General features: G+C 42.8%; 1 protein-coding gene and 1 pseudogene across 3 annotated transcripts; both read right to left on the minus strand.

Moving 5' to 3' along the window:
- Positions 1-2,693: 2,693 nt before the first annotated feature.
- LOC147453767 (NAD(P)-binding Rossmann-fold superfamily protein) lies at positions 2,694-26,834 on the minus strand. Of its 3 annotated transcripts, none has more exons than XM_086515856.1 (10): positions 26,698-26,834; positions 26,271-26,332; positions 25,636-25,755; positions 5,698-5,797; positions 5,518-5,598; positions 5,401-5,450; positions 5,125-5,275; positions 4,993-5,049; positions 3,769-3,890; positions 2,694-3,044 (listed from the first exon to the last, which is right to left on the minus strand). In XM_086515856.1, the coding sequence occupies exons 1-10, from the start codon at positions 26,710-26,712 to the stop codon at positions 2,834-2,836; spliced, it is 969 nt and encodes a 322-aa protein (XP_086371982.1). In that variant the 5' UTR covers positions 26,713-26,834; the 3' UTR covers positions 2,694-2,833. The 3 variants fall into 3 exon arrangements, with proteins under 3 accessions (XP_086371982.1, XP_086371983.1, XP_086371984.1); XM_086515857.1 differs by having other exon boundaries at positions 26,271-26,391; positions 26,698-26,794; XM_086515858.1 differs by lacking the exons at positions 25,636-25,755; positions 26,271-26,332; positions 26,698-26,834 and adding exons at positions 8,376-8,435; positions 8,676-8,731.
- Positions 10,179-10,795, minus strand: LOC147453768 (oxygen-evolving enhancer protein 1, chloroplastic-like; annotated as a pseudogene).
- Positions 26,835-27,196: the final 362 nt, after the last annotated feature.

The raw sequence follows: 27,196 nt of genomic DNA on the forward strand, positions 1-27,196 counted from the left end.
CAAAATGAAAAAAGAGGAGAGGAAGAGAAGAGGTTCTTCATGCAAAAAAAAATTACCACAGTGGATGCTTCCAAGCCTCAAAATGCTCCTTGCAACTTCATGCTGTGCTCTGTGAAAAATGTGAAGGACTCTTTAGCTCCAATGGGGTCTTTTTATAGTTGGAAAAATAAGAACGTTAAGGTTTGCTTTGAAAAAAAAAAAGAACGGTAAGGGTGTCTTTTGGAACGTTGAGTTGCAAGTTGGTATGCAATTAAGCCTACGTGGAGGGCGGAAACAGCAACTGGCGAGGAGGGGGGGGGGGGGGTCGGAAGAAAATCGAGGCAACTGTTCCGTGCGCTGGCATGTTCAGTTTTAGCTACCGCCGTGCCTTGTGAACAGCCCCTGCTGAGCCGACGACCAATGATTGGCTCATGTCCTGCTGAGCGCTGTTTTCGCCGCGCTTTGTGAACCCAGCCTTTTATATAGCAGCTACACCAACAAATCTGGGCTGTACCTCCTTTTCACACCCAAGAACAATAACAAAAGCTCAACATATCGAATATGGGAAAAATCCTTATTGTGCGGATTAAACCCTCTACTCTTTTTTGTGCCTTCCACATTGGCCATATATTTTGACAGTGCTCAAGGAAAAGCATTGGAACGAGAAGGAGGGAGTGCTAGTCAATAAACAACATATAGAAATAACAAATGGTATAAAAAAAGCTAAAAGAAAAAGTTGAGTTAGGGTGCAGTGGGGATTTTATAAATCTATTCATTTTTATAATGTAATAATTGCATCTAAACAGACAAAGCAAAGAATACAAACATTCCTCTTTATTAAAACTTATCTCGATGCTCTATTTCACAAAATTTATGTTGTGAGGTTTCTTGTAGCATTAGTGACACCTCAGTAATGGTACACTTTTTTTTTAGCAAACCAGCATATTCCAAATTTTTGTCTCTAAATTGGGGGTGGATAGGTTTCCTTACTAGAGCATGTCTCAAGTCAAATTCTTACCCAAAGGTGCCCTATCATAGATGTGATTTAATGTTTAGTACATGGGTGAATGCCAATGCAAAAAAAAAAATTGGGGGTCTATAAGAGAGTTCAAATAATGAAATTTTCTCTTGACAAAGAAGGTGAATATTTACACGCATTCTAGCCCTTTAGAAACTCTGCAGGCAAGCTTTACTTTGAGAAAGAATTACACATTTAAAGTCGACGTGCCAAGCTCTTCATATAGATATGCTACATGACATAGTTCAAATATTGTGGAGGCAAAGCTTAAATTTGAATTGAGTAGCCACTTTTTACTATTTGAATTCAAAAACTTCCTTTCATTCCCTTATTGATACAAAGGTTTTAAATTATTGATTAAAGTGACCCTCTTAGACCTTATCTTTCCAAGAATGGAGGCCAAAAGAGGAAAGACCGAGGCCGTCTCACATCTCTCTTGAGATAGTTGGCATTAGCTCCTTGTGGCTTGTCAAATCTCACATGGTCTATTTGTCATGGAGCATTCGATATATTCTTCATTGGATGCCTAGCAAGTTAGAGGTCGACTTAAATATCTAATATTGCACAGGTGACTAGGTGCATTTTCATTGAAGTTGAGGTTGAGATACCTTGGTTGTAGATATTGAGGATGATTTAGTCTTCATGCAAGGGATTGACACCCTCTTGAGAGTTGACAATATTTATGTTCATGCATAATTCTCGCGCAATAGTTTTTGCCCATCGCTCAAGCATTGTGCCACCTTTTGAGATGTCCTTCATTTTATTTGCATGTGAACACCCCCTTTGTAATATATGATGCTAAACAAGAGACACGTCCCTTTTCCATTTAGAGTGGTGCTATAGACATGCATAGAAAATCTTTTAGCACATCTTTCGGTATCCACACATTGAATTCTATTTCTTGTGGTTGTCCACACGTAGGGTTTACCACAAGTAATATCGCACATAAGAATAAACATCATTCTAGGATAGCTCTTTGATTGGAAATGGTACTACAGAACCATCACATGAACAAGATGCAAGATTCCTTGAAAGCAAGCTTGGAGCATTTTACTTGCATCAAGTGAACCATGCAAGTAAGAGCTATGGCGCCGATCCTAACCATAGAAATGGTTGGTTGCCCCTAGAATTTTACTACCTTAGATGTTTTATCTCCTATCCATCACCCAACATAACCCCTGATTGGATCCATCCCACTTGGCATGTCAATAAATCCCCTAGGGTCTCCACCTCCTGCTGGTTGTTTCTAAAGCAATCAGAAAATGGCTCTCCAAGGGCAACCAAATGTGTTCCTTCAAGAGGGACCCATTAATACATTTTTGAGTGCTATCAGAGAACAAATGAATCTGATTTGTTATAGAAACCAAGTTGTAGAGCAATATTTTCCACTACTAAAACAAGGAATCCACAATCTAAGTGGCACGGGGTAACCTTATCATAGTTGGACTTTCCTTTCATTATGCTTCTGGCAAAACACCACTTTATTCCATAAATATGATGTGTGGAATTGCATCCTCCTGGGCATAGCCCGGTGGCACAAGGTGTGCTACATTGGATTTCCTTTCATTATGCTTCTGGCAAAACACCACTTTATTCCATAAATATGATGTGTGGAATTGCATCCTCCTGGGCATAGCCCGGTGGCACAAGGTGTGCTACATTCGAGAAAATCAAGAAGTTAAAGATGGACTAAAGGTTAGCCCTTGAAACAAAAAATATTTCCATACATAACAGAAGAGGTACAATGAATTTGAGTCCCTTCCTTTGCTGAACCAGTTATGTGAACTAACTAGTGAGTCAAGCATTTGATAAGTCTATACATCTGAGCTAGCTTATTTACACAGACAATTTACAAATAGACTTGATTGACTCCACAATTGAGTTTAACAGTTGAGGAGTATATACAGTGCCACAAAAAGGAAGATGCTTTCGTGCTTCCATGCGATCGAAGTAGAAGCTTCCCGAATTGAGTTTTTCATTCGGTTGTGTTGCAAGCCATACGACAGTATCAGCACCCTGCTCTGGCGTGCGGAGTTTGTTTTGGAACCTGGAAGATCGATAATATCCGAATCAACCTTAAGCAATATTGACCAATAAATAAAATAAAATAGATAGACCAAAGCAATTATTGAGCATCACCAGAGGAAGATGCCAAGCCAACTCAATCATGCAGATATGCATTTCTCCATGAGAGAGAGAAACTGAGAGAGTATTTCTCAATGATAACATAGTTTTCAGACCATGGATGTACTTTCAGAAAGACCGTTCTTCAGCCTTTCTAGCTTTAGGCTAGGTTTTCTACTCCCTTAATTGAAAGATACATTTCTATTGTACGGTTTTGGCTTCGACACGTTAATACATTATTTCTTCTTTCTCTCTTTCTGAAAAACCTCGTTTAGTCATAACCACTGGTTAGCCCCCAAAAGTGCACGTCACGCAGCTTGTAAATCAGCACAAAATTCTTTGCCAGGGGATCTTTCAAGCACTACAAGGTAAAATATGACCTTTTATGCTTGCAATGTACTCTTTAAAAGACATACACCACTCACCACTAGGCTATCTTTCTTAATGGCATTTAATTTTGCTTTAATATTGGTAAGTAACTGCTCCCCACTGTCCCTTAGCTCATCGCAAATTATCTTTCAAAGCTCAACACTTGAAATATCTCAGAGAACATGCAACACTCAATTGGCAGATCCAAAACAAATTCAGAATCCTGTTCTTGTGAAAGCCATGTATGTGGGCAAGTTGGTTAAAAAGAAAATACTTACGTGTCCTTGAACTGGGGCAAGCTTTTTGCTACTGCTGGTGTGTCTGCCCAGCCTGGGTGCATTGAGTAAAAGCTGACTCCTGTCCCTTTGAAATCTTCTGCCCATTTTTCAGTCAAGGCAACCTGTAAAACAGAAAAGGTTCAATTCATTCCATTCCTCTGGATCAACATCATGACGTTTCAGAAAAGAAATTCAGCATAAGAGTTTCAAAATCAGGATGTATTAAAATGCATGATTAATAAACACTCGACTTTAATCATTTGAAGCCAACTACATTCGATTATTGAAGGTGCAATTCCAGAGTCCAACATGGTCATTAAATGTGCATTAGTTTCCATAAGAGTGGTAATCGTGTTTGCACAAAGTGAGTTTGAGTAACAACTCTCCCCTGTAAATTCAGAATGTCCAAGGGCAAAAGAAAATGAACTTTGATATCAATGAAGTATATTAATTTGTGAAGTTGTTAAGATGAAAACGTATGCAATGTTGTGGGAGGAATCAGGATACCGGAATACAAGCACTCGGACAGCTTCTCGTTTTTTGGAGCCTCAACTCACAAGCATGAAGGGAGGCAGCTTTTTCCCAGGTGCATAGCAGGCTAGCTCTCTTGGGTCCACGATAGCAGCAAGCTCCCTCTGCCAGCATGGAGGTAGCGCTCGAAATATATCACAACTCATAAGGCAAGGACAAAGTGCAACTCTAATTCAGTTTTTTTTTGTTTACATGAGAGCAAACCCAATATCGTCCCGGTCAAGAAGTAAAAAATCAAGATGAATTACCATGTCTACCATGCCCCATGATGCACCTGATGATGTAGCTAATGACTATGTCACACATGATGGTCATAGATCTCAGAGCCTGCGTATATGCGGGCAACCTATTGTAACTTTTAGTAATGCAAGTGTAGCCCTTTCCTTTGTCAGTCTTGGTGTCAGTTTCCCTCCCCCTCTCATCATGAATGCATCACTCTGCTTTCCACCTTGAATCCAACAAGAAATGAATAAGAGGGGTGAGAAATGTTGTCCTCTTTACATTGCCATATGCTGCTTTGTGCCTGGTGGATGAAAAAATTAAGTACTCAAGAGTGAGAGTGATCATGTTAGTTCGGGACTTTAATGCAAGAACAGCTTCTTGTCACAGGTTGCCTTTTTTTATACATCAATGGAGGACTTTCGTGGAGTTGTGAGAATAATCAGGAGGGATGGTTTATATTTCAAGCCCTACCTGTATTCGTTTATTGTTTGCATACTGAACAGTTCCATCAAATTTTCCTTCTTCGAACTGCATTCATTCAGAGTGTCAGTGTGTACATTCTCTTGCAACAAAATGAAAAATGGGGTGTTAAAATCAGTTAACCTGCAGATCACTTGTAAGAGGTGATGTATACATTCCTCCTGAAGACACCGTTATAACTCGTGCTTCTGGTGCAGCCTTCTTAAGTGAAGGTAACAGCATTTCTGTCATGGCATACACACCGACGACATTAACTGCAAAGTTCAGCTCCAACCTGTTCCAAATTCCAAAAGGATAATCTTGAATGAGCCTAGAAGGCATAATAACACATGTCCAATATCTGTTTTGCTAGCCAGGAGGTAAAGAGCTTGTGATAGTTGACAGCACTTAAGTCAATACCCATCTGTGGTAATTACCCTTTCATGCTCCATTAAACCCGCATTGTTAACCTGAAGATTTTGCAAACATATCAGTAAGAGATTATTTAAGCAAGACAATTTTAGAATTGAAACTCACCAAAACATGAAGCGGAGAATTTGAAGTTGCAAAGTCCTTTGCACAGTGTTTGATTTGATCGAGTGAGGACAAATCACATACCTGCTCTAAAAGTTAAATTCTGGAGTTAAACAAGGAGCTCCGAGATGCTTCTGAAGAAAAATTAAAACAGATAGTTGGATTGAGCATGGGCAGCAATACCTTCAGGTGTACACTCTCATTTCCAGTTTCAGACTTGATTCTGGAAACGGCATCCTCTCCTCTCTCCTTATTGCGGCACACCATGTAAACAGTTGCACCTCTTTATAGGTCCCACAAACATGGATTGAGAGTTAATCCCCTTTCTCACAAATTCCACAGATATACATTATAAGGCCAAACAAAAAACCAGACTGGCACATAATCTGAACAGAGCTACCCAAAATCCTTTGCACAATACCTAGATGAACTTTGCTCAAAACGTCTCAACAAATGGTCTCTCAAAAAATCAATTACAATATAGCTAATGAAAACAACCTAGGAAATTAACCATACTCACAATAGATAATATTGTGGTGTGTCCAGTGGAGAGAGATTGAGACCAAATCAACGTGCCCTCTGCATGGTCCAGGCAGCTGCTTATATTGATTATAGCAGGATACCTTCCCAAATAGCTACGATCCAAGAAGCCAAGGTCATCCGGCCAAGCACCCACACACACCACACCTCCACCCTCACAGAGAAAAAGGTTGACATCTTTTTACAATTTGAACAAATAAGAGACTCAACATGATCAACTCCAACATCTCATGTCGGGGGAGTAAACTTACAAAGGCTGAGAACTCGATTTGGGGATTGATTGGGACTAAAAGGGACTCACATCATGCCAAATAGGATGGCTCCAAGTGGGATGCTATTTTCACTTGGGCACACCACGTCAAGGCATGGAACACCACTCGCTCGTGCTTCAACAAATAGGTCGCTATCCCATTGTCACTTGACAAGGCGAGGAACAAGAAGGTAAGGGCCTGCGTTATTGTGACGTGGATGCGATATTTTTGCGACATGCATCCATCTCCATAAAGGGCTGAGTGTGGTGGAGCTTTCTTGATCATGTTTGGAATTTCTAATGAGCTAGAGATAACCAAGGTTTTAAAGAAAAAACAATAATTGAAAGCTTATTAACTAATTCCGGTTGGAAGTAAACAAAAGGCACAAGAAAACAACAGAAACCTCTGCATCATTACTGCAGTAACTCCCGTTGCTCCAATCAACAACATTAGAGACATCTACACTTTCGTTGGTGTCGGCATGTTGTCCCTTTTAGTGATTGCTTGAGGTAGGGCATCATGATCTGTTATCGCAGCTATTGAGGCAGCCTTTTGTCGCATACTGAGAGAAAGAAACAAAGACACTCCACTTGTGGGGGGCAACGGTCCAGAAGTGCTTGATGGGGCAACCTTGTAGAGGCCCTGAAACAAAAGCGCCAACATCATGGCATGTGGCCTTAAAGCGGGAGCTTGGAAGAGGATGCGAAGGTGCACCATAGCTGGACGACGAGCCTGGAGGCTCACTAGCAAAAGAGAGCTGCACCCACACAAAGCACCATTCACAGTCATCACCGTCGCTTCCATCTTTATGGGGATTGGTTTTGCGCAAGCTTCGGAGTGAGCTTTTTTGGGATATTCCCTAGATGTCGCCATTACCGAAAATGCTCGCTCATGAACAAGCTTTCGGGAAAGAAAAGCGGAAAGAGCTTCTCTCTCTCTCTCTCTCTCTCTCTCTCTCTCTCTCTCTCTCTCTCTCAAACTGATGACGTGGATAGCACCCGAAAAACGCGTTGACATGCTGATGTGGCAGGCCATACGGAATCCCGCAAAACGCGTTGACTGATGACGTGGCACAGCATACGGATTTCCGCGATTTGCACTCCAGCTTTTGGGCCAAGAAGCTTTTGAGTTTGAAGCTTTTCATGTACTGCTTTTAAGAGGCCATGGGCCTTTAAATATGTAAGAAGAGGGCCTCCTGCACTCATACTTGCTGACGAGCAACTAAGCAGAGAGGACCCTCAGACTGTGTTACTTTGCTCAAGCTTTGATATAAAAAAATAAATACGAAAGGGGCACCAGACTTTGGGACAAATACCTCTGGGCTCGGTCGAGTCGACTCTATTTAATTGTGATAAAGTTTGTTAAGTGTTTTAAGTGATTCTCTCGTGTGTCGTGCCAGATTTCTAACTTAGGGTGATTAAGTTTGTTGCAGTGGTATTAGAACTTCAGGCGTGTGCTTTTCTGAAAGCTCACCGGTCCTACCAACTAGTCTTGCTTGGTGGCCCTTTGCCGTACATAATCTGATAGATTTGGGAGTGCAGCTGGTTAGTTGGTCGTGATTGTTGTCGCCTTTTTGTTGTGGTCACACGAGAAAAATGAGTAGAACCAATTGATAGGCACTAATAATAGCTCAGCTTGGGACTTAATGAGCATTGGTAAGAAGCAAGTTGTGACCCACAGTGCTCAATATACGATAAAGGGCTACTAAAAAGGGTTATTGAATCGAGCAAAAGGGTTGCAACTTAACCTACTTTGGTAGTTGTTTGCAAATTGTACCGTTCAACCTAATAATATCGACCATTTAGTCTCTAAATCCTAGAACCATCTTTAAAATACCCATCTTATTCTCAGTCAAGCGTAATCAAATTTCATTTATTTCAATATATAGGTTGAATTGCCAAACTCTGAGAAAAGAAATGCATGTCTATCTCATATATAGATACGATGATCGCAATTGAGCATGTACTCGTGAGAAAAACATATGGCTAAACTCAACTTAAGGAAGCTTTGACAAACTCAAAAATACAAAAAGCATAAACAAGTTTTTATAAACTAAACTACACTACCGACCTGATATCGTGTACAAATGTCATCCAATGGTGCAAGCCAGAGGACAATGTTTGAGTCAAGCTACAAAAAAGCAATGTGAATAGGTAAACATATCGTCTTGCAATGAAACGTCATAGACTCAAACTGCAAAGTATACAAGCACGTCATGCAAAGGTGCCATACAAAAGTATGGTGGAGAGCTGGCATTGTGGTCTCTCCCAAAATTATTAGAAACGGAAGCCATGCCGCCCTGCCCTGTAGCGTTTATGTGTTGCACCAAGCAAATGCATAGTCATGGGGTGCTGGATACAGATAACGAACCTTGTAGTGTTGTCGAGCTAGAGTCACGCTTCTACAATTGAAACGTCCACTGTTGTGAATATATATCCTTGCCAGACACAAAACACGGATTAAGACAAATACAGGAGATGTGACATATTGATTAAGTTGAAAGAGAAGTAGATCTAATTTTATAGTCTATGTCGAAGGTTTGCTATATAAAGAGTTATGGGTGCTTCTTGATAGATTTTCCCTTGTTAAAATTGCACTCTCTCTCTCTCTCTCTCTCTCTCTCTCTCTCTCTCTCTCTCTGCATGGCCGTCAACTCTTTCTCCTACCTGATGTTGTAGCCAGTTTCCTATTGCGGTAATTAGGCGAGTCAGGATGGCAAGCGAGAGAGCGAGCTTTGTGGGAAGGATGGGCGAGAGGGAGAGGGTGGGCAATTAGGTAGGGGCAAGCAAAAGAGGGGCTTGGTGTTCCACCACGAAGACATACTTAGTAGTCCTTCCGTAGGGACGACTTCCCCTTTCCATCATCCTCGTCCTATTCCACTTTCTTGTTTTGGAGGTGGAAGCCTTGGGCCTTTTTCTTCAGAGCAGGCTGGCTCTCGTTTGTTTGCAACCTTTGGACAGGTGGATAGGAGGGGGAGGGGGAGGGGATTGGGACTTGTTGTCCTGAAGTTCAGCATTGTGATGGGGTGGTCCTGAAACGAGCATGGGAGGGGGGACTTGTGATGAAGCCAGGGCCCCGTGTGGACAAGGTAAGGATACCCCTAAAGCCATTTGGGGGGTATTGGCATTGCTTGGGGATCAAGCGCAGATATAATAAGGTGCTTGAGAGAGCGGTGTGAAGGGACTCACTCTTGACTTGGGAAATCCGTTTGAGAGATTTGTTGCCAGGGGTGCTTTGACACCTACACTCTCAAACCTCAGAGCCTAGTAGCATTAATGGAACTGAGGAGACACCATCCAGAAAGTAGTTGTTACCATAGCAAACCACTGTTTGTTGTAGCATTGTTCTTTCAAAAGAGATTTCAGCCCTGTATTTCGAGCTTCTTCACACAAGTGCATAGCCCAATTCATGTCGTCTGATGATGATTGGCCTCCTTGAGGATGGCGTTGTGTTGTGATCAGGTGCCAAAATATGAATCTTCCAATGCTTCTAAATGAGATGCCTTGTGTCGTGATGTTTTTAGGGGTCTGCTTTCCCATCAGTGTCTGCAGAAGCACGGCTCAACATAGTAGACCTCTATGGGATTCACACCATGGCCAGCTGCAAATCGACTACGGAGGTTTCAGTTGCTTTACATCCAATTTGCAGGGATTTCAACGGAGGAAAGCTGTATGGGATGGCTCTGATGCAGTATGGTGGCTTTGTGACGTGCCGCCTACAAAAAAAAGCCAGCGATGACAAGCCAGCAGAGCTGATTAGTGCCATGATTTTTATTCATCAACAATGTTGATGACGATGGCACTGGCCTCAATCACAGGCAAACCAAGCATCGACGCAGCATCGGTGCGTGTAGCTTCAGAGGAATTTATGTCTTCAGGTGGCGTTGCTACAGCTGGCATGAGCTTCATAACATGTAGGTTGAGCTTGGGGATGGAGAGGGGAATGCGACATATGAACCCCAGGGAGGTGAACGTTAACTGCAACATAGTGGATCCATCTTGCTCCTCAAATTTAAGCCTTGTCATGAGCCTGATGGACTGAAAGTCTGGGACTCCTCCCTTAAGTTGATATGTGCTAGGCTTGAGACCAAGGCTTGAGACCAAAGGCACCGGATCCACCCTTGATCATGGGACGCTAAGTAGTAATATCACTTCCCTTGACTTCCATGTATGTCATACCTTTTAGCTCATTGTAGGAAGCCTCTTTGGGGGGCCTTCTGCATTGGCTCCAGAGACGATGAGCGCGGAGGTGATCAGACTCACAATAGGAACCTTTCCAACCTCATTGCACTTGGATGCCAGCTCGTCGAGGTCATCCTGAAGAGAGCATGAAGCCCTCGCACAAGCCTTGACACCAAACAAAGTTGAGACAAGTGATGGCTTCAACGACAAGCTAGAGAGGGATCCCTTCTCCCGTGCACGCTCGATGAAAGAAGGGGCCACTTGTGAGGTCAGAGACAAAGCAGACATGGTTATCTCTCTCCCGCACATGCAGTATGCGAGCCTTCCACACTGAAAGAGTGTGTGTAAGTGTGTAATCTCTCTCTCTCTCTCTCTCTCTCTCTCTCTCTCTCTCTGGCGGAGACAAACCTTCAGAGAAACTTCCGAATTGCTGTCGTTGAAAACCTTCGTCTTCAAACTGTTGTGCCTCTATGAACCTCCGAACTGCTGCCTTACTTGCCAACCTACGACGCTGCTTTTATTTTCACGGCGGTGTTTTTTTATTAACAGCTTTTCACGACCTTTTTTTAAATTTAATTTGAAGCTCTACCACGTGGTGGCTTCTGCAACCAGATAGAGGAAAAAGAGCCTTGGGCTCACCAAGTAAAGAGGAGATAGAATAAGACAACGCTAAGGGATTTCACAAAACTTTTATTAAAATTATTAAAGAATCTTCGTGTCCCGACCTCGGACTTAGTAGGCACTCCCACCCTTCATCGTGCACCCAAGAATCATGGTCCTAGATCTGAATGGATTTTATGTGATATGATTTGAATGTGATGTGAATGTTCCGTGACTGTCGTCTTTGTGCAAGTGCTGGATTTGTGTCGTCTAGTGCGTTAGTACTAAAGAGTCAGTGTCTACTGAACTAGTTTGTGGCTTGTGTCTGATTTTGCAGGCGTAATCGAGGGCGATTACAATTCTTTCAAGAGGTTGGTATGTCACAAACTAATGATGTGGCAAACCCGGAAAGGCCAACGTGGACAACTATACAAACGCCCAATAAACGTGTTGACGTGGCAAGCCGTACGGAATCCCGCAAAACGCGCTCACTGATGACATGGCACAATATGGATTTTCGCAATTTAGCTCCAGCTTTTATGCCAAGAAGCTTTTGAGTTTGAAGTTCTTCATGTATTATTTTTAAGAGGCCATGGGCTTTTAAATATGTAAAAGAGGGCCTCCTGCACACAAACTTGCTGACACGCAACTGAGCAGAGAGGACCCTCAAAATGTGTAACTTTGCTCGAGCTTTAATATAAAAAATAAAACCAAAAGGGACGCCAAACTTTGGGGCCAATACCTCTGGGCACGGAACTACGCCGGTCCGTGTAACAAACTTGGACACCCCAAGTTAAAATTCTACCGCGACACAATAGAGATTCATTTCAAAACAGTTCACAAAGACGACACGGCCCGGCGTAGTTCCGTGCCAAGAGGTATTGGCCCCAAAGACTGGCGCCCCTTTCGGTATTTCTTTTTATATTAATCTTGGTGCAAAAGTACAAGGGAGTCGGCGGAGACTCACACTCAGACTTTGCGTCCAGATGCTCTGAGTAATGAATGAGGCCCAACCAACTTATTTATTGGTACAAGGGATGCCCAAAATCAGAGTCCCAAAAATCTCAAAATCAAAAGCTTTAGAAACTTTAGAAGTTTCTCACTAATTAAAGCATAGGGCCCAAAAAGCATCTCAGTGCAATTTTTGAAAATCCGTACGACTGTCAACGTGAAAAGCGGGATGTCTGTACAGCTGTTCAAATGGCCTGCCATGTCCGCATGTCAGCGCATTTTGCAATGGATTTTCCGATGGCTGCCACGTCAGTCTGTCAGCGCATTTCAAGGGTGTCCTGCCACATCATTAGTTTGTGACATACCCCCCTCTTGAAAGAATTGTAATCGCCCTCGATTACGCCTGCAAAACAGACAAAGGCCATAAACTGTCTTAGTAGACACTGACTCTTAGTACCGACGCACTAGACACAACAGATCTAGCACTTGTACAAATCGACAATCACATCACTTGACATCACATGACATAGCACATTCAAACTCATTCCAAATCTCAGACCATGATTAATCGGCAAAGTATTTAGTAATCGCATCTAGATCCAATCGAGACCTCACAGATGCCCGATTAACTAATCCTTAATGCAATCATATTTATGAGACCAAAATGTTGCAATCATTTCGTCTTTCAGTTCCTGCACTCAAACAAGTCAAGTACAAATCAATCAGTATCATTTTCAGGAATTCCAGTTCATAAAGTCATACAGCAGAATACTGACAGCCCATCAATATCCCTGAAACCCAAAGGGACATCAGTAACTCTATTCCAAAATCAGGGTAATCTGTTGATAAAAGAGCGGAGTGACTCCCCTTGTAAGGTGCAGCGGAATGAATGATGAACTTTGCTCAAGATGAGTGCTCCGAACTGTGCTCAAGGTTCCTTGTTCTTTAGGAAGGGAGAGCCTTCCGTGCTTTAATGAGAGAGTGCAAGTGATCACAAACAAAGTGAATGGACAATGTGAATGGAAGTGCATGAGACTGAGAGCTAGAGAGAGAAGAGAATACGACACCAGAGACGTTATAAAACCCTCCTCTGAAGGCCCCACTCTTGATGGCGAGAGTGGTCTACTATTGATTGCACAATCTGGTACAAGATGCTGATGCAAATCTAATGGGCTATGTCAAGGCCGACAGGGTGCCGACGATGACGAGACTATGGCTGAAAACTGAATGCTTCGAATCGGTATTGTTGCACCAAGTCGGGGCTGATCTGCTAGCTTCAAAAACGCTGTGCTGCTGGTCCCTTAAACGCTGAATTTCTGTTGCAAAAACGCTGATCATAGGCTGCTGAAAACGATAAGTTGCTGTCCCAAAAACGCTGGCTGAGGCTGTTCAAAAACGCCGAGTGTAGGGCTGAAGCTGTGATGCAAAATCGCTGGTATGGCTGAGTGTTGCTGTTGCAAAATCGCCAAGGCAAGGGGCTGCTAAGCGCTGGAGTTATTGCTGAAAAATGCCAGGCTGCTGGGTCAAAAAACGCTTGGAGTCCTCTGCTGAAAACGCCAGGTTGAAAGGGTCCTTGTTCTTGCTTGAGGATTGGTTTGTTGAGAAATGCTCATGTTGCCTCCTCTGCCAGAAAGTGCTAACTCTCGTTTGCTTTTATATTATCTTACCTATTTTGCCCTACTCAGTTCCCAACAAAAGTCACTTAAAATAATAAGTGAAAAATGTCAAAAATAGGGAAAATAGGTTCTGTGAACTGGAAAATGCTCCTAATGGATTCTGATGGTAATGCTGATGATCATGCTGTGTGCAACCAGAGGATATGCATCTACTCTAAGTGTCTGGACATGCACGGTCTGCAAACAGACTCACAAAAGTGTCAGATCACTTCCTATTCTAGACTTGACTGACTGAACTGAACCCTTGTCAAGCTGTAGCTTGTCCACGGACACATAGGGTTGGATGTGTCACGTGACATCCCCTCCTTTTCAAAGTGAGGTACTGGTACTGAACTGTATGGCGTCGAGGGAGATCGCCAATAACATCCGGAATCCTGGAAAGGACTGTTCGCTGGCCCACTCTGAGGTGTGGGTCGTGCGATACTTGAACTTCATAAAGGTCTACAACGCTTGCTTCTTTGGGCCGCGCCGAAAGCGACACAAAGTCATTGGTAGCTCCTTCAATGCTTCAACTTTGTCTACGGACGTAGGTCCACCTTCTCCGATGCTGAAAATTCATGAAACCACTATCAACGCAAAAACATGAACATACCCATTCCATGTAAAGTGATTGGAAAAAATATCGTCTTCCTAAAAGACTGTACATGCAATGTAGAGGAACAAATAAATGGAGTGCCAAACCGTTCACTACACGCATGCAAACAATGAGATCGAATCTTGTCGTGCTGATCTAAATCAATCAACTATGGCAATTCACAACGGAAATGCCCATGCTTGGTGCTCGTACTTCTTGTGCTCTTTCTACAACTGTGTCGTGCCAAGGAAGAGACGTGGAATGTGACTTCCTTGAATGCATACTTCTCAGCTTTTCATGAATAATCCGCATACATCAGTGCTCATTCGTGAGTGAATCGTGCTCAACGTACAATATGGCATGCCTATGAAAGGGATCACATAAAGACGTTGACTAAAATACAGGAAATCATCACGAATGAAACACTCGAACAATGCGTACTGACTAATCATTCGAGCACATAGTACTTCCTGTGGGGGTTCTCTGGACCAGGCTCGAGAGCCAAGATCGGTTCTTCTTGAGGGGGTTCTTTGGACCTCGACTCAAGAGCCAAGATCGGTGCTTTGTGATTGATCGTCTCTGCAATGAGGTTAGCTTCACTAGAGAAAGTATCAACCAACCCATCATTCTTGTGAACAATCACATCATCATGCTCGTGATGAATCACATCATCTTCTTGCAAATCATCATGCGTGTGAGAAATCACATCTTGATCATGCAAACCATCATGCTTGTCATTGTCATGCAATTCTTCATGCTTATCATTATCATTCAAATCATCATGCTTATCATATGCAAATCATGTGCGTCATGCTTTGGAGAAGAAGAGACTGAGAGAGTCTCCTTTTCCCGAATCTCTTGCATCTGTGCCTGAACTTGAGAAAAGAGTCACAACATCTCTTGCATTCGTGCTTTGTTCTCGCGATCAAATCTTGCTTGTCTTTCTTTGTTCTCGCGCTCGTGCTCACGCTCTATGGCTTCCATTCTTGCGTCATATTCACGATCTATGGCTGCCCTTCTTTCTACGGACAGTCTATGGCTGCCAATCTTTCTGCTTTACTTGCTTCGCGTTCTAACTTCCTTACCATAAACAACTGCTTCAACTACTCCATAGGAGTTAGTGCAATCCTTGGCGTAGATGGGGAAAAGGGAGGGTCGGAAAAACCTCCTGGTGGGGAAAATTCTTCTTCGCCTCTCTCATGCTCATCACCTCCAAGCGAAGTATCCATTCCGCTTCGAGTGATGACCATCCACTGAAGTCGTGGAATCTTGTGGGTTCTTGTGGCTTGGGTTCTTAAGTTCACGAGGAACTTGGGTTCTTGTGGGTCTTGGGTTCTTGGGTTCTTGGGGATCTTGATTTCTTGAGGTTTTTGAGGTTCTTGAGGTTCTTCTTTCGCTTGCAATCTGTGTTAGAGAAGGATCTTCTCTTTACCCGAGTTCTGCTCTTTTCCGTGGGCGCACCCCTTGGCGGCCATGCGCTCACACCAAGGTTGCTTTTTTCCACTTCTCGTCGATTGGCCGGCCGCTAAGTGCATGGTCCGCTCTCAATGAGTGAAAAGAGGCACAAGGGGAGACTGGACAAGCCCTTCTTTCTTGGGTTTCTTGTCACTCTTCAAAAACACGATTAGGAATCGACACGCCCAAGAGAACTTGGGTTACGTGCGACCGCAACAAGCAAAAAAAATTATGTGGTTCTTGTGGTTCTTTCTTTGAGTGATACAGAACACTGCCAAAGCTCTGATACCAATGTAAGGTGCAGCAGAATGAATGATGAACTTTGCTCAAGATGAGTGCTCCGAACTGTGCTCAAGGTTCCTTGTTCTTAGGGAAGGGAGAGCCTTCCGTGCTTTAATGAGAGAGTGCAAGTGATCACAAACAAAGTGAATGGAGATTGTGAATGGAAGTGCATGAGATTGAGAGCTAGAGAGAGAAGAGAATACGACACCAGAGACGACGTAAAACCTCCTCCGAAGGCCCCACTCTCGATGGCGAGAGTGGTCTACTATTGATTGCACAATCTGGTACAAGATGCTGATGCAAATCTAATAGGCTATGCCGAGGCCGACAGTGGTGCCGACGATGACGAGACTATGGCTGAAAACTGAATGCTTCGAATCGGTACTGTTGCACCAAGTCGGGGCTGATCTGCTAGCTTCAAAAACGCTGTGATGCTGGTCCCTTAAACGCTGAATTTCTGCTGCAAAAACGCTGATCATAGGCTGCTGAAAACGCTAAGTTGTTGTCCCAAAAACGTTGGCTGAGGCTGTTCAAAAACGCCAAGTGTAGGGCTGAAGCTGTGATGCAAAATCGCTGGTATGGCTGAGTGTTGCTGCTGCAGAATCGCCAAGGCAAGGGGCTGCTAAGCGCTGGAGTTATTGCTGGAAAACGCCAGGCTGCTGGGTCAAAAAACGTTGGAGTCCTCTGCTGAAAACGCCAAGTTGAAAGGGTCCTTGTTCTTGCTTGAGAATTGGCCTGTTGAGCAATGCTCCTGTTGCCTCCTTTGCCAGATAGTGCTAACTCTGGTTTGCTTATATATTATCTTACCCATTTTGCCCTACTCACTTCTCAACAAAAGTCACTTAAAATAATAAGTGAAAAATGTCAAAAATAGGGAAAATAGGTTCTGTGCACTAGAAAATGCTCCTAATGGATTCTGATGATAATGCTGATAATCATGCTGTGTGCAACCAGAGGATATGCTTCTACTCTTAAGTGTCTGGACATGCACGGTCTGCGAACAGACTCACAAAAGTGCTAGATCACTTCCTATTCTAGACTTGACTGATTGAACTGAACCCTTGTCATGCTGTAGCTTGTCCACGGACACATAGGGTTGGATGTGTCACGTGACACCCCTCTTGTGCAAGCCCGCTGCACTAGATTCACCCATGCTGAAATCGGGGTTCTATCGGAGTAGACTATGCCAAACCGAATGCTTCAAGGTAAAGTTCCAAAATCTAAGGAGTATATGCTAGGTCCTCCTCCCCTCATCCGCTTCGCATCCAATGCAAGCTAGTTCTTGAATTTAACCAAGAACCGCCTAATCACTTTACCTTTGATCTTTCTATCTTTGTGTGCCAATATCTGTTCTGGAACGAGTTTTCCTCCACTTTGGGTTGCTCATTTGGCTCCCCATCATCAGGCACATCGCCTTTAAAAGGCTTCAAGGGACTCGCATGAAAAGCATTGTGAATCTTCCAAGTATCGGGCAGTTCAGTCTAAAGGAGACATCATTTATCTTTTCTTTTATCTGGAAAGGGGCATATTATCTCATGCTAATTTTTGGAAAAAGCCCCTCCTTTCCCTTTTTCTATCTTAGGCGTGCCTTCTCAAAACGTAAGAGCACCCAATCGTCTTCCTTTAATTTCAAATCGCGACAGTGTCGATCTGCTACCTTCTTGTGTCTATCTTGAGATTTCGCTAAAGCCTCCCGGACCTTGGCAAAAGCAGTGTCCAAGTCCCTCGTGTACTGGTCGGCTTCAAAAATCTTATCTTTCGTGCTAAGGGTGAAACCTTCGTAGCACCTTCAATAATCTCAAAGGATGGCGCCTTCCCCATCGAAGAGTGGATCGTGTTACTGTAGGCAAATTCCCCCAAAGGCAAAAAAAAATCCCATTGAGTCTTCTGATTAGAAATGTAAGACTTCAATAAATCTAGTACGACTGAATTTGCAATCTCAGATTGCCCATCTGTCTGCAGGTGGAAAGATGATGAGAACTGCAATCGTGTGCCAATGTTCTCCCAAATAGCCTTCCACAACAAACTCGTGAATCGGGGATCTCTGTGCAATGAACAATCTCGCTAAATGATCCGGCTTAACTGTTTTCTTCACTGGAATAAGGTGAGCTTGCTTGCTAAATCTCTCAATGACAGTCCACATGCCATCATGCCCACTCTGTGTCTTCGGGAGATCAAAAATGAAATCCATAGCAATACTTTCCCAAGGGTGGATGGGAATGGGTAAAGGCTATAACAATCCCTGTGCTTTATGCCTGTCAAACTTGACCTTTTGGCATACCAAGCAACTGCGTACAAAGTCGTCCACACCCTTCTTGAGTCTCGGCCAAAAGAAGTAACGCTCCACACCTTTCAAGGTGGTGTCAATGCCGCGGTGACCCATAAAAGGTGGACACTGGCATTCAGTTAGAACCTTTTCTCTCAACGGCTGTGTAATGCACAACATTGTTTTCTTCATCAAGTAGCCATCCCGTATGGAATATCCCGCTACTACCTCCCCATTCTGTATTCGAGTGAATACATCCAAAAAATCTGGATCTGTTGCATACTGATCGACCAAGTCCTCGAAGCTTCTATAATGAATCGAAGAAACAGCCAAGACTAACTGCTTCCGGAACAAAGCATCTGCCACCAAGTTCTTCTGTCCCTGTACATGGACAATCTGGAAAGTGAAACTGTGACAAGATGTTAGCCCACCGCATCTGCTTTTCCGAAAGCTACTTCTGTGACAAGTAGCAACTTAAACTCTGATGACAATAAGGACCATAAAATCGGCTCCGAGTAGATAATGTTGCCACTGAGTAAGAGCATGGATAACAGCCAAAAGCTCTTTCTCATAAATCTCTGTGGTCAATTCCAGCCTTGAAAACAATCGGCTCTCATAGGCAATGACATGGCCTTCTTGCATTAAAACCGCACCCAAACTACGACCACAAGCATCACAATATACTTCGAATGACGTTTGCAAATCCGGCAAAGTCAATACTAGTCCGGTAGTCAATTTCTCTTTCAATGTCTGAAAGGCAGCCACCTCTGTGGGTCCCCACGAGAAAGGGACTCCTTTCTGTGTCAGAATGTGCAAAGGGGAAGCAACCTCTGCAAACTTTCGAATGAACTGCTGGTAGTAGAACATAAGCCCAAGAAGCTTCTAACTTCATGAACATTCTTCAAATCGGGCTAATCACGTATAGTGTCAATCTTGGCCGGGTCTATCTGTAATCCTGCTGCTGAGACGATGTGTCCCAAAAAGTCTATCTCCAACAAGAAAAATTCACTTTTTTTGGCATTGATAACTAATTTGTGATCTCACAATGCCTGAAAGACCTGTATATGTTCTACCTCATCCTTGAAGAAGACTATAATGTCATCAAAGAAAGTCCCGACAAACAATCTGTACTCTCTAAAAATCCTATCCATCATTCGCTTGAAAGTCGTTGGAGCATTGGTAAGGCCAAAAGGCATCACCAAAAATTCATATAAACCGAAGCTCGTCCGAAAGGTTGTCTTGTAGACATCTCCCTACGCGATTCTGATCTGATGATGTCCATGTAGACATCTCCCGACGCAATTCTGATTTGATGATGTCCGCTTTTCAAATCGATCCTGCTAAAACAAGGGGTTCTTGGTACTTGGAACTGCTTGCAATCTGCGTTTAAGAAGGCTTTTCTCTTACCCAAGCTCGACTCCTTCCTGCAACAGTGCACCCCTTGGCGGCCTTGCGCTCACACCAAGGTTGCTTTTTCCCACCTCACGTCGATTGGCGTGCCGTAATGTGCAAGGTCCGCTCTCAATGAGTGGAAAAGAGGAATGAGGGGAGGTTGAAAAAACACTTCTTTTCTTGGTTACCTATCACTCTTCAAAAGCACGGATTAGAGAGATCGACACGCCTTTTTGGCCTTGGGTTACGTCCAATCTCAAACAAGCAAAAAAAAACTTGTGGTTCTTTTATGGATTTATGGCCCTCAAGACAGAGCGATGAAGACAGGAACGCGCCCAATGCACGATGGACTAAGGGTGGGAGTGGCTAAAAAGTCGGGGTAGGGACTTGAAGATTCTTTGAGAGAAAAAATCTTCTTTAGATTCTTTTCTTGAGGGATGATAGCGAACATTGCCAAAGATCTTTGATACCAATGTAATGTGCAGCGGAAGTGATTGATGGTAAATGCTCAGGATGAGTGCTCAGTGCATAGTCAAGGTTCCTTTTACTGAATGAGAGTTCATTTTACTTCATGAGAGATGTGCAAAAGACTAGAGAAAGAAGACAGATGATACTATGAGTGGCAGTTCTGTGTGTGTGCGCGCGCGTGTGTGAGAGAGAGAGAGAGAGAGAGAGAGAGAGAGAGAGAGAGACCAACACTAGATGGGGCCTCAAACTCCCCTCCAAGGACCCCCCTCTCTATCGCTAGAGAGGTATTTGCTTTAGATTGCACAAATCGTCCTAGCTAATGTGATGTTGATGGGATCTTGCTGCAGGTGCTTGGTAATGCAAAAACGCTGAGGGAATTTATATAATTTGTAAGGGTTGATGAGGCTATGGGCTGAAATCTAAAAATGTTGGGCTGATCTGAGGGTTGAATCTGAAAACGTTGGGACTATGGCTGAAATCTGCAACTTCTGAAAACGCTAGGGCTGAAAACTGACGACGATGAGAATCTGCTATTGTTGACTAAAAACGCTGGTGAGCTGAATATGTTGATGGAAAAATGCCATGGATGTTGATGGTGGTATAGCTAGCAAAAACGCTAGAGGTATTGCGGGTACTTGGTGTTGGTACTCATGGTATGTTGGGTTAAAGGCCTACATAACCCCTTTTTTATACTTTGTCCAGGTTTATATTGAACCTGGACACATTGTTTAAAGGTCACTTATAATAAAAGTGGGAAAACCCAAAACTCACTTATTGAGTTTTCCCAAAAAACGTGAGCTCTCTCTCTCTCCCTCTTCGTTCTGCTAGCGCTTCCCTTCTGCAGCACAGTGCCTCCGCTTCAAGCCTCAAGGCCTACACATCTTCGCGTGCTCTATCACTTGCACACATCGCCGCGCGCTCATCAACTGGTATCAAAGCCCAATTAGGGTTTGCTCCCAAACCTGCAAACGCTGATTTTCAGCCAAGGAGGTCAACTTTCACGCGAAATTTTGCAATTTCATCGCCAAAGGACTCGTACTCGGACACTAGAGAGCTCCCGACAAGTCAAATTGACCTAAAACAGGCTGAAATTAGGTCAAAATCAGCAAATTACAGGTTATGACAGCAAAATACACGTTTTGCAAATGATGCATTAAGATGTGGGAACACTTTTGCTAAGTCCCTGCTACCCGAAAACACTGAAATTACCGAAAAACAGGTCCTAAAAATGGTGTTTTCAAAAAATTTCAGATTTATGCAGATTTTTGCAAGTGTTTTTAGGATGCGACTACATTGGGGAAAGTGCAAATTAAAGCAATCTACGCACGTTTGACAAAGTTTGCCTATGTATGACCATTTGTGGCTCAATTTCATGCAATTTGATGCTACAAATTGGGGCTTTTGCTCTCACATGCTTCTAAAGGCTATGTATTAGCCTTATGTATGTTCTGTGAGGCTAAAAACAACTAAATTTGTTGTTTTTGAGCACAAATTCGCTCGCTGAAATTTCCTGCACATAAATTTCAGAAATTGATTTTTGTGCCCAAATCAACCTCCAAATTGCTCCTGTGACCGTTTGGAACTGTAGTGCACACCTCTGTGAGTAGGCTATACTCCGGTTTTTGTGCATTTTGCTCAAAAATTCAGCGTATTAGCCCTCTAATTCGTGCAACTATGGCCTCATCTTCTTCGGATGTGAAGAATCTCTTCGAGATTAGGAGGTTCGATGGGACAGGTTTCAATCTTTGGAAAGACAGGACCAGGGCATCCTATTTCTTAAGGATTGTGAAGGGGCACTTGAACAGGTAAAGCCACAGAATATGACGAATGAAGCATGGGTTAGCCTAAACAGGAAGGCTGTTACATACATTAAAATGGCCATGACCGATGAGACAGTCATTGATATGAAAGGTCTCACAAGTGCTTTTGATGTGTGGGAGCAGTTAAAGGAAATGTATGAGAATACAACGCCTGTCAACCAAGTGCATTTGATGCGAAAACTTGTTGGCATGCAACTAGATGAGTCCAAGAGCGCTGCAGAGCACTTGTCGTTGTTCGCAAGTACTTTGTCGTAGTTACAGGATTCAGGCTTGCCTCCTTTCGATGATAAGCCGAAAGCTATCTTCTTGCTTATGACCTTACCTGAGTCATGGGAAACATTGGTGGTTTCATTGTCCAATAACCCCAATTTGACCTTTGATGGTGTTAGGGGTTCTATCTTGAATTAGGAAATCAGGAGGAAAGCAAGTGGAGAGGGAGGCAGCTCTGCCAACATGGTTAGAGGCAGGACAGAAAAGAAGAATGCCTAAGAGTAAGAGTAAGGAAAGGGGAAATGCCAGCAAAGGCAAGGGTGATGTGACTTGCTATCAATGTGGCAAGAAAGGTCACAAAAACCCGATTGCAGGTACTACAAAGCCGAGTTAGAACGGAAAAAGAATGGCGGAGACAAAAAGAAAGAGAAGAAGGAAGTCAAGACAGATGCACAGGATAGCTCAAAGGACAAAGAGAAGGCCAATGTGGCTGCTAGTGTTGTGATTGAGGAGCTGTCAAATGTAGAGGACATCTTGTGTGCCACTTTGTCAGATGATGATGCTTATGACATTGATGCCTCTCTTAATGTTCATTCACAGGACATGCAGATCACAAAGAGTGATCTTATTGATGCTTTGTTGACTGTCAATGATGCATTATCCCAAACTTGGATTGTTGATTCCGGTGCTTCATTTCATGTGACTCCTATCAAGGAGTGTTTCCCTACTTTTGATGCAGGCAAACGTCGCCATGTATACCTTGTAAACAATCATGCATGGTCCATTGAGGGTATTGGCACTGTGCATCTCTCAATAGATAGCACAAATGAGCTTGTCTTGCATGATGTTAGATATGTGCCGGGAATCAAGAAGAGTCTGCTTTCTGTTGGTCAGATGGATATGCATGGTTACACCATCTTATTTGAGAGAGGATCATGGAAAATGACTAAAGGCTCAAGGATGATTGTAAAGGGCACAAAGAAAGGGACACTTTACTGCATGCATGGAAAGGCCGTGTTGGGCAAGTTTATTGCATTGGCTGAAATTAACTCTCACATGGAGTTGTGGCACAAGAGGCTTGGCCATATGAGCCAAAAGGGCCTTTCTAAACTTTGTACTTTGAACAAGCTTGATGCTAAAGGCACAAAGCATGACTTTTGTAATGAATGTCAATATGGCAAGCAAGTAAAGCGTTCTTATTACTCTGGTGTCTCTCGTAAATCTTGTGTGCTTAATCTTGTACATTCTGATGTATGTAGCATGCCTACTAAGTCTATGGAAGGTGCATGCTATTTTGTCTCCTTTGTTGATGATCATTCTAGAAAAATTTGGGTTTATTTGCTTAAATCTAAGGATGAAGCCTTTGCTGCGTTTAAGAGATTTCATGCATTTGTGACCACCCAAACAGGTAGAAAGCTAAAATGCTTGCGTACGGACAATGGGGGGAAGTTCACAAGTGCTGAATTTAACAAATTCTGTGAAAATTTGGGCATTAAGAGGGGGCTTACTGTGCCATACAGCCCCTCTTCTAATGGTGTGGCTGAAAGATTCAATAGGACACTTTGTGAGAGGGTGAGATGCATGCTGTCCACAGTTAATCTCTCTCATGGATTTTGGGGAGAAGCTTTGAAAACTGCAGTGCATATATACAATTGATCCCCTCACATGTCTTTGAAAGGTGACATCCCTGAAGAGGTTTGGTCCAGCAAGCCTGCTTCATATGATCACTTACGCATTTTTGGTTGCGAGGCTTTTGTGCATGTCAGACCCGAGTTGAGGAGTAAACTAGATGCCAAATCCATTAAAGGCCTTTTCATGGGATATGGTGAAGAAGGCGAAATGGGTTACAGAATTTGGTTACCTCAGCTCAAAAGGGTTGTGCGCAGCCGGGATGTTGTTTTTAATGAGGCAAGGCTGCTTCAAAACAATTGTGCCTCAAAGCATGACCATAAAAGGGTCAAATTTCAGCATGACCAGCCACCTGTTAGGCCTATTTTGACCCTCAGGATGCACCACATATGGCTGAAAATGTAGATGATCCAGTGGTGTTTGAGCCAGATGATGTTGGACAGCAAATTGAGGCTCCTGAAGGGCATTTGCAGCCACGAAACAATGCTGAAAATGATGTACAATAGCCCATTGTTGATGATTTTATTATGCCACCTGATGTAGACCCATTACCGGATAATGTGGATCTTTGGGTGAGGCGGCCTACTCGTCCAAGACAGACTGTGAATAGATATGATCCCTCTTTGCATTACATTATGTTGACAGATGAGAAAGAGCCTCTTACGTATAAAGAGGCAAAGACATGTGAGTCAAGCAGTAAGTGGGAGCTTGCAATGCAAGAGGAAATGAAATCCTTGTATGCAAATGATACTTGGGATCTTGTGCCATTGCGTAAAGGGAGAAAGGCTCTTCCTAACAAACGGGTATACAAGATTAAGATTGTGGATGAAAAACCCAAGTACAAGGCAAGATTGGTTGCAAAAGGATATGCACAGAAAGAAGGAATTGATTTTCAAGAAATCTTTTCTCCCGTTGTAAAGCTTACAACTTTACGTGTCCTTTTTGCTCTCATTGCGGTGCTTGATTTGGAATTGAATCAAATGGATGTAAAGACAACGTTTTTGCACGGTGACATTGAAGAGGACATATACATGAAACAACCTGAAGGTTTTGTAGTTCCTACACGTGAGGAACTTGTATGCAAACTGAAAAGGGCTCTATACGGTTTAAGACAATCATCACGGCAGTGGTATAAGAAGTTTGACACTTTTATGCTGTCTCAAGGCTTTAAACGTAGCCATGCATATCATTGTTTGTATACGAAAAGGGATGAAGATGGTAGTCCCATCATACTTGTTCTCTATGTTGATGACATGCTGCTTGTCGGGAAACATAAGACTAGTCTTGATGCTCTGAAACGTAAGCTAAATTCAACATTTGCTATGAAGGATTTGGGTGATGCAGAGCATATTTTGGGCATGGGTATTAAAAGAGAAGTGACCCCTAGGGTCACTTATATATGGGATTAAAGCTGGGTCGATTGTGTGCTCGAGTATGCTGATAAAACTTCCACTCTATGTATTATGTGTGCAATCTTCAAACTCATGTACCACAAAATTAATGTCTCACAACTTGTGTGCCGATATAGCAAGAGATATTTAAGTGCGTCCTCTTAAATAAGAAGGCTAAAGACTATCCTCAAAACACCAGGTTCAGAAACCTAAGACGCATTATTATAAGTGAGGTCTATTCCACTGAAAAATCAAAAACATTGTAACCATCTTGAAAATTTGAGAAGAACATCCATGCACAAAACTCGATCCCTACAATAATAAATGGCTTTGTAGTGAGCCGCTTTTCTTAAGAATCTTCATAATAAGGTCATTGCAGAAATCATCATCATCAATCATAATAAGACAGATGTCCTTATGAGAGTTGACTAGAACCTGGACGCCAGAGCTTTAGCTGTTTCAAATCCTATTCCTGAGTTGGATCCCGTTATGATGCAGTTTTTACCAGTCATATCTACGCGAGTGTCGGCTTCATTGAACCTCTTCATGTGTTCTCTACAAAAAAGCCACACAAAAAAAAAGCATCAACATTTATTCATGCAATTACACAAGTTAGGAAACAAAATACGGAAGCCAGCGTGTTAAGTATTTTCTCTTTGGTTGAAGAGCTAAATGGTCAGCCTTACTATGGAATTGGACTTCTCAAATGCATGGCACGTACTAGGGAATTGTCTGCTTTAAAGAACGTAAAACCTACTGAGTGGTAGCATCATGTATAGAGTCTAACACCTGTCGCCCCCTCAAGGGAAAAAAGATAAGAGACATAAGCTGCTTACATTCATGTAAGAATGTTCTCAACATGGTTGTTAGCTTCTTGTAAGTGTGTCAGAAAAGTGTTCTCAACATGGTTGTTAGCTTGTGGGTGTGTCAGAAAACTTCTCAATATGGTTGTTAGCTTAGGGAAAAGGAATAGTGCCCCTTTGAAATCGGTAAAAACTAATGTAAATTCGGGAAAACTGTACTCCAAATTCTGAGATTTTCCTACAATTAAAGGCTTAAGATTTGCTTACAAAAATGCTCCTCTGCTGAAATGCAGTATGCCAAAAGCCGAAAACGCGGCCGTCCTGTAAGCCTGAACAAAAGGCAGGCTATGATTTGTCCATCCATGTAGATGAACTTTGATGTCGGCATCTTCATGATGATCAATGAGTAGTACAAGCCATTTAGTGTGACAACAGTGGATGTGTGTTATGTTCATAGACATGACACATATATGAGTAGGTGTATGTATGGAACATGCACAAAAATACACACACACACACACACACAAATACGTCGTATATGTTGGATCGGACACACACACACACACACACACACACACACACACAAGCACGCACACACGTATATAGTATGAGTGTACAGTCATACGCACAAATACGTCATGCAAATGCAAGACACAAGCAGAGAAACATACTATCAGAACGCGACATTGCGTACCTGGATGAGCACCATCTTAGCTCGCGAGTCGTTTCCACGTTTCAATTTCCACTGGGGCAGGATAGGAGGCGTGCATCATTGCCCAAGTGTGTGAGGCCCGTTATTAAGCAGGCCAAGCCGCCGGATAAAAGTGCAAAATCATAAAAGGTGGTTGCTTTGAGAGCAGTGTTTAAAAAATTGGGAAAATTACCAAAATACCCCTCTAATTTGAGGAAATTCCCAAAATACCCCTCAAATTTCAAAAATTCCCAAAATACCCTTGTATCTATTTTGCTTGGATTGTTCAAGATTTTCTAATGTTCATTCGTTTTTGACAATTGAGATCCGTTTTTGAGTGCTCAGCATGTAATTTGTCACTGGTTACCATTGCAAAAAAGGCAATTATGTCTAAAAATAATGAAGCAATTCATCTCCAAAGCCTACGTAACCAACTCAAATGTAGTTTTAGCATCTTGTACGATAGACAATCACTCTCCTTGTGAAGACCTGCAAAAAAATT

This window comes from Adiantum capillus-veneris, chromosome 7, assembly GCF_014529385.1.
Source record: "Adiantum capillus-veneris isolate H3 chromosome 7, ASM1452938v2, whole genome shotgun sequence".
NCBI classification, from domain to species: domain Eukaryota; kingdom Viridiplantae; phylum Streptophyta; class Polypodiopsida; order Polypodiales; family Pteridaceae; genus Adiantum; species Adiantum capillus-veneris.

Excerpts from the sequence above, each read along its gene's own strand:
- LOC147453767 (XM_086515856.1), bottom strand. Across the intron at positions 5,798-25,635 it reads GCTAAAGCTCTGGCGTCCAG|AGGTGCAACTGTTTACATGG; the intron begins GTTCTAGTCAAC and ends GGACCTATAAAG. Across the intron at positions 5,276-5,400 it reads AGGGTAATTACCACAGATGG|GTTGGAGCTGAACTTTGCAG; the intron begins GTATTGACTTAA and ends AATTTGGAACAG.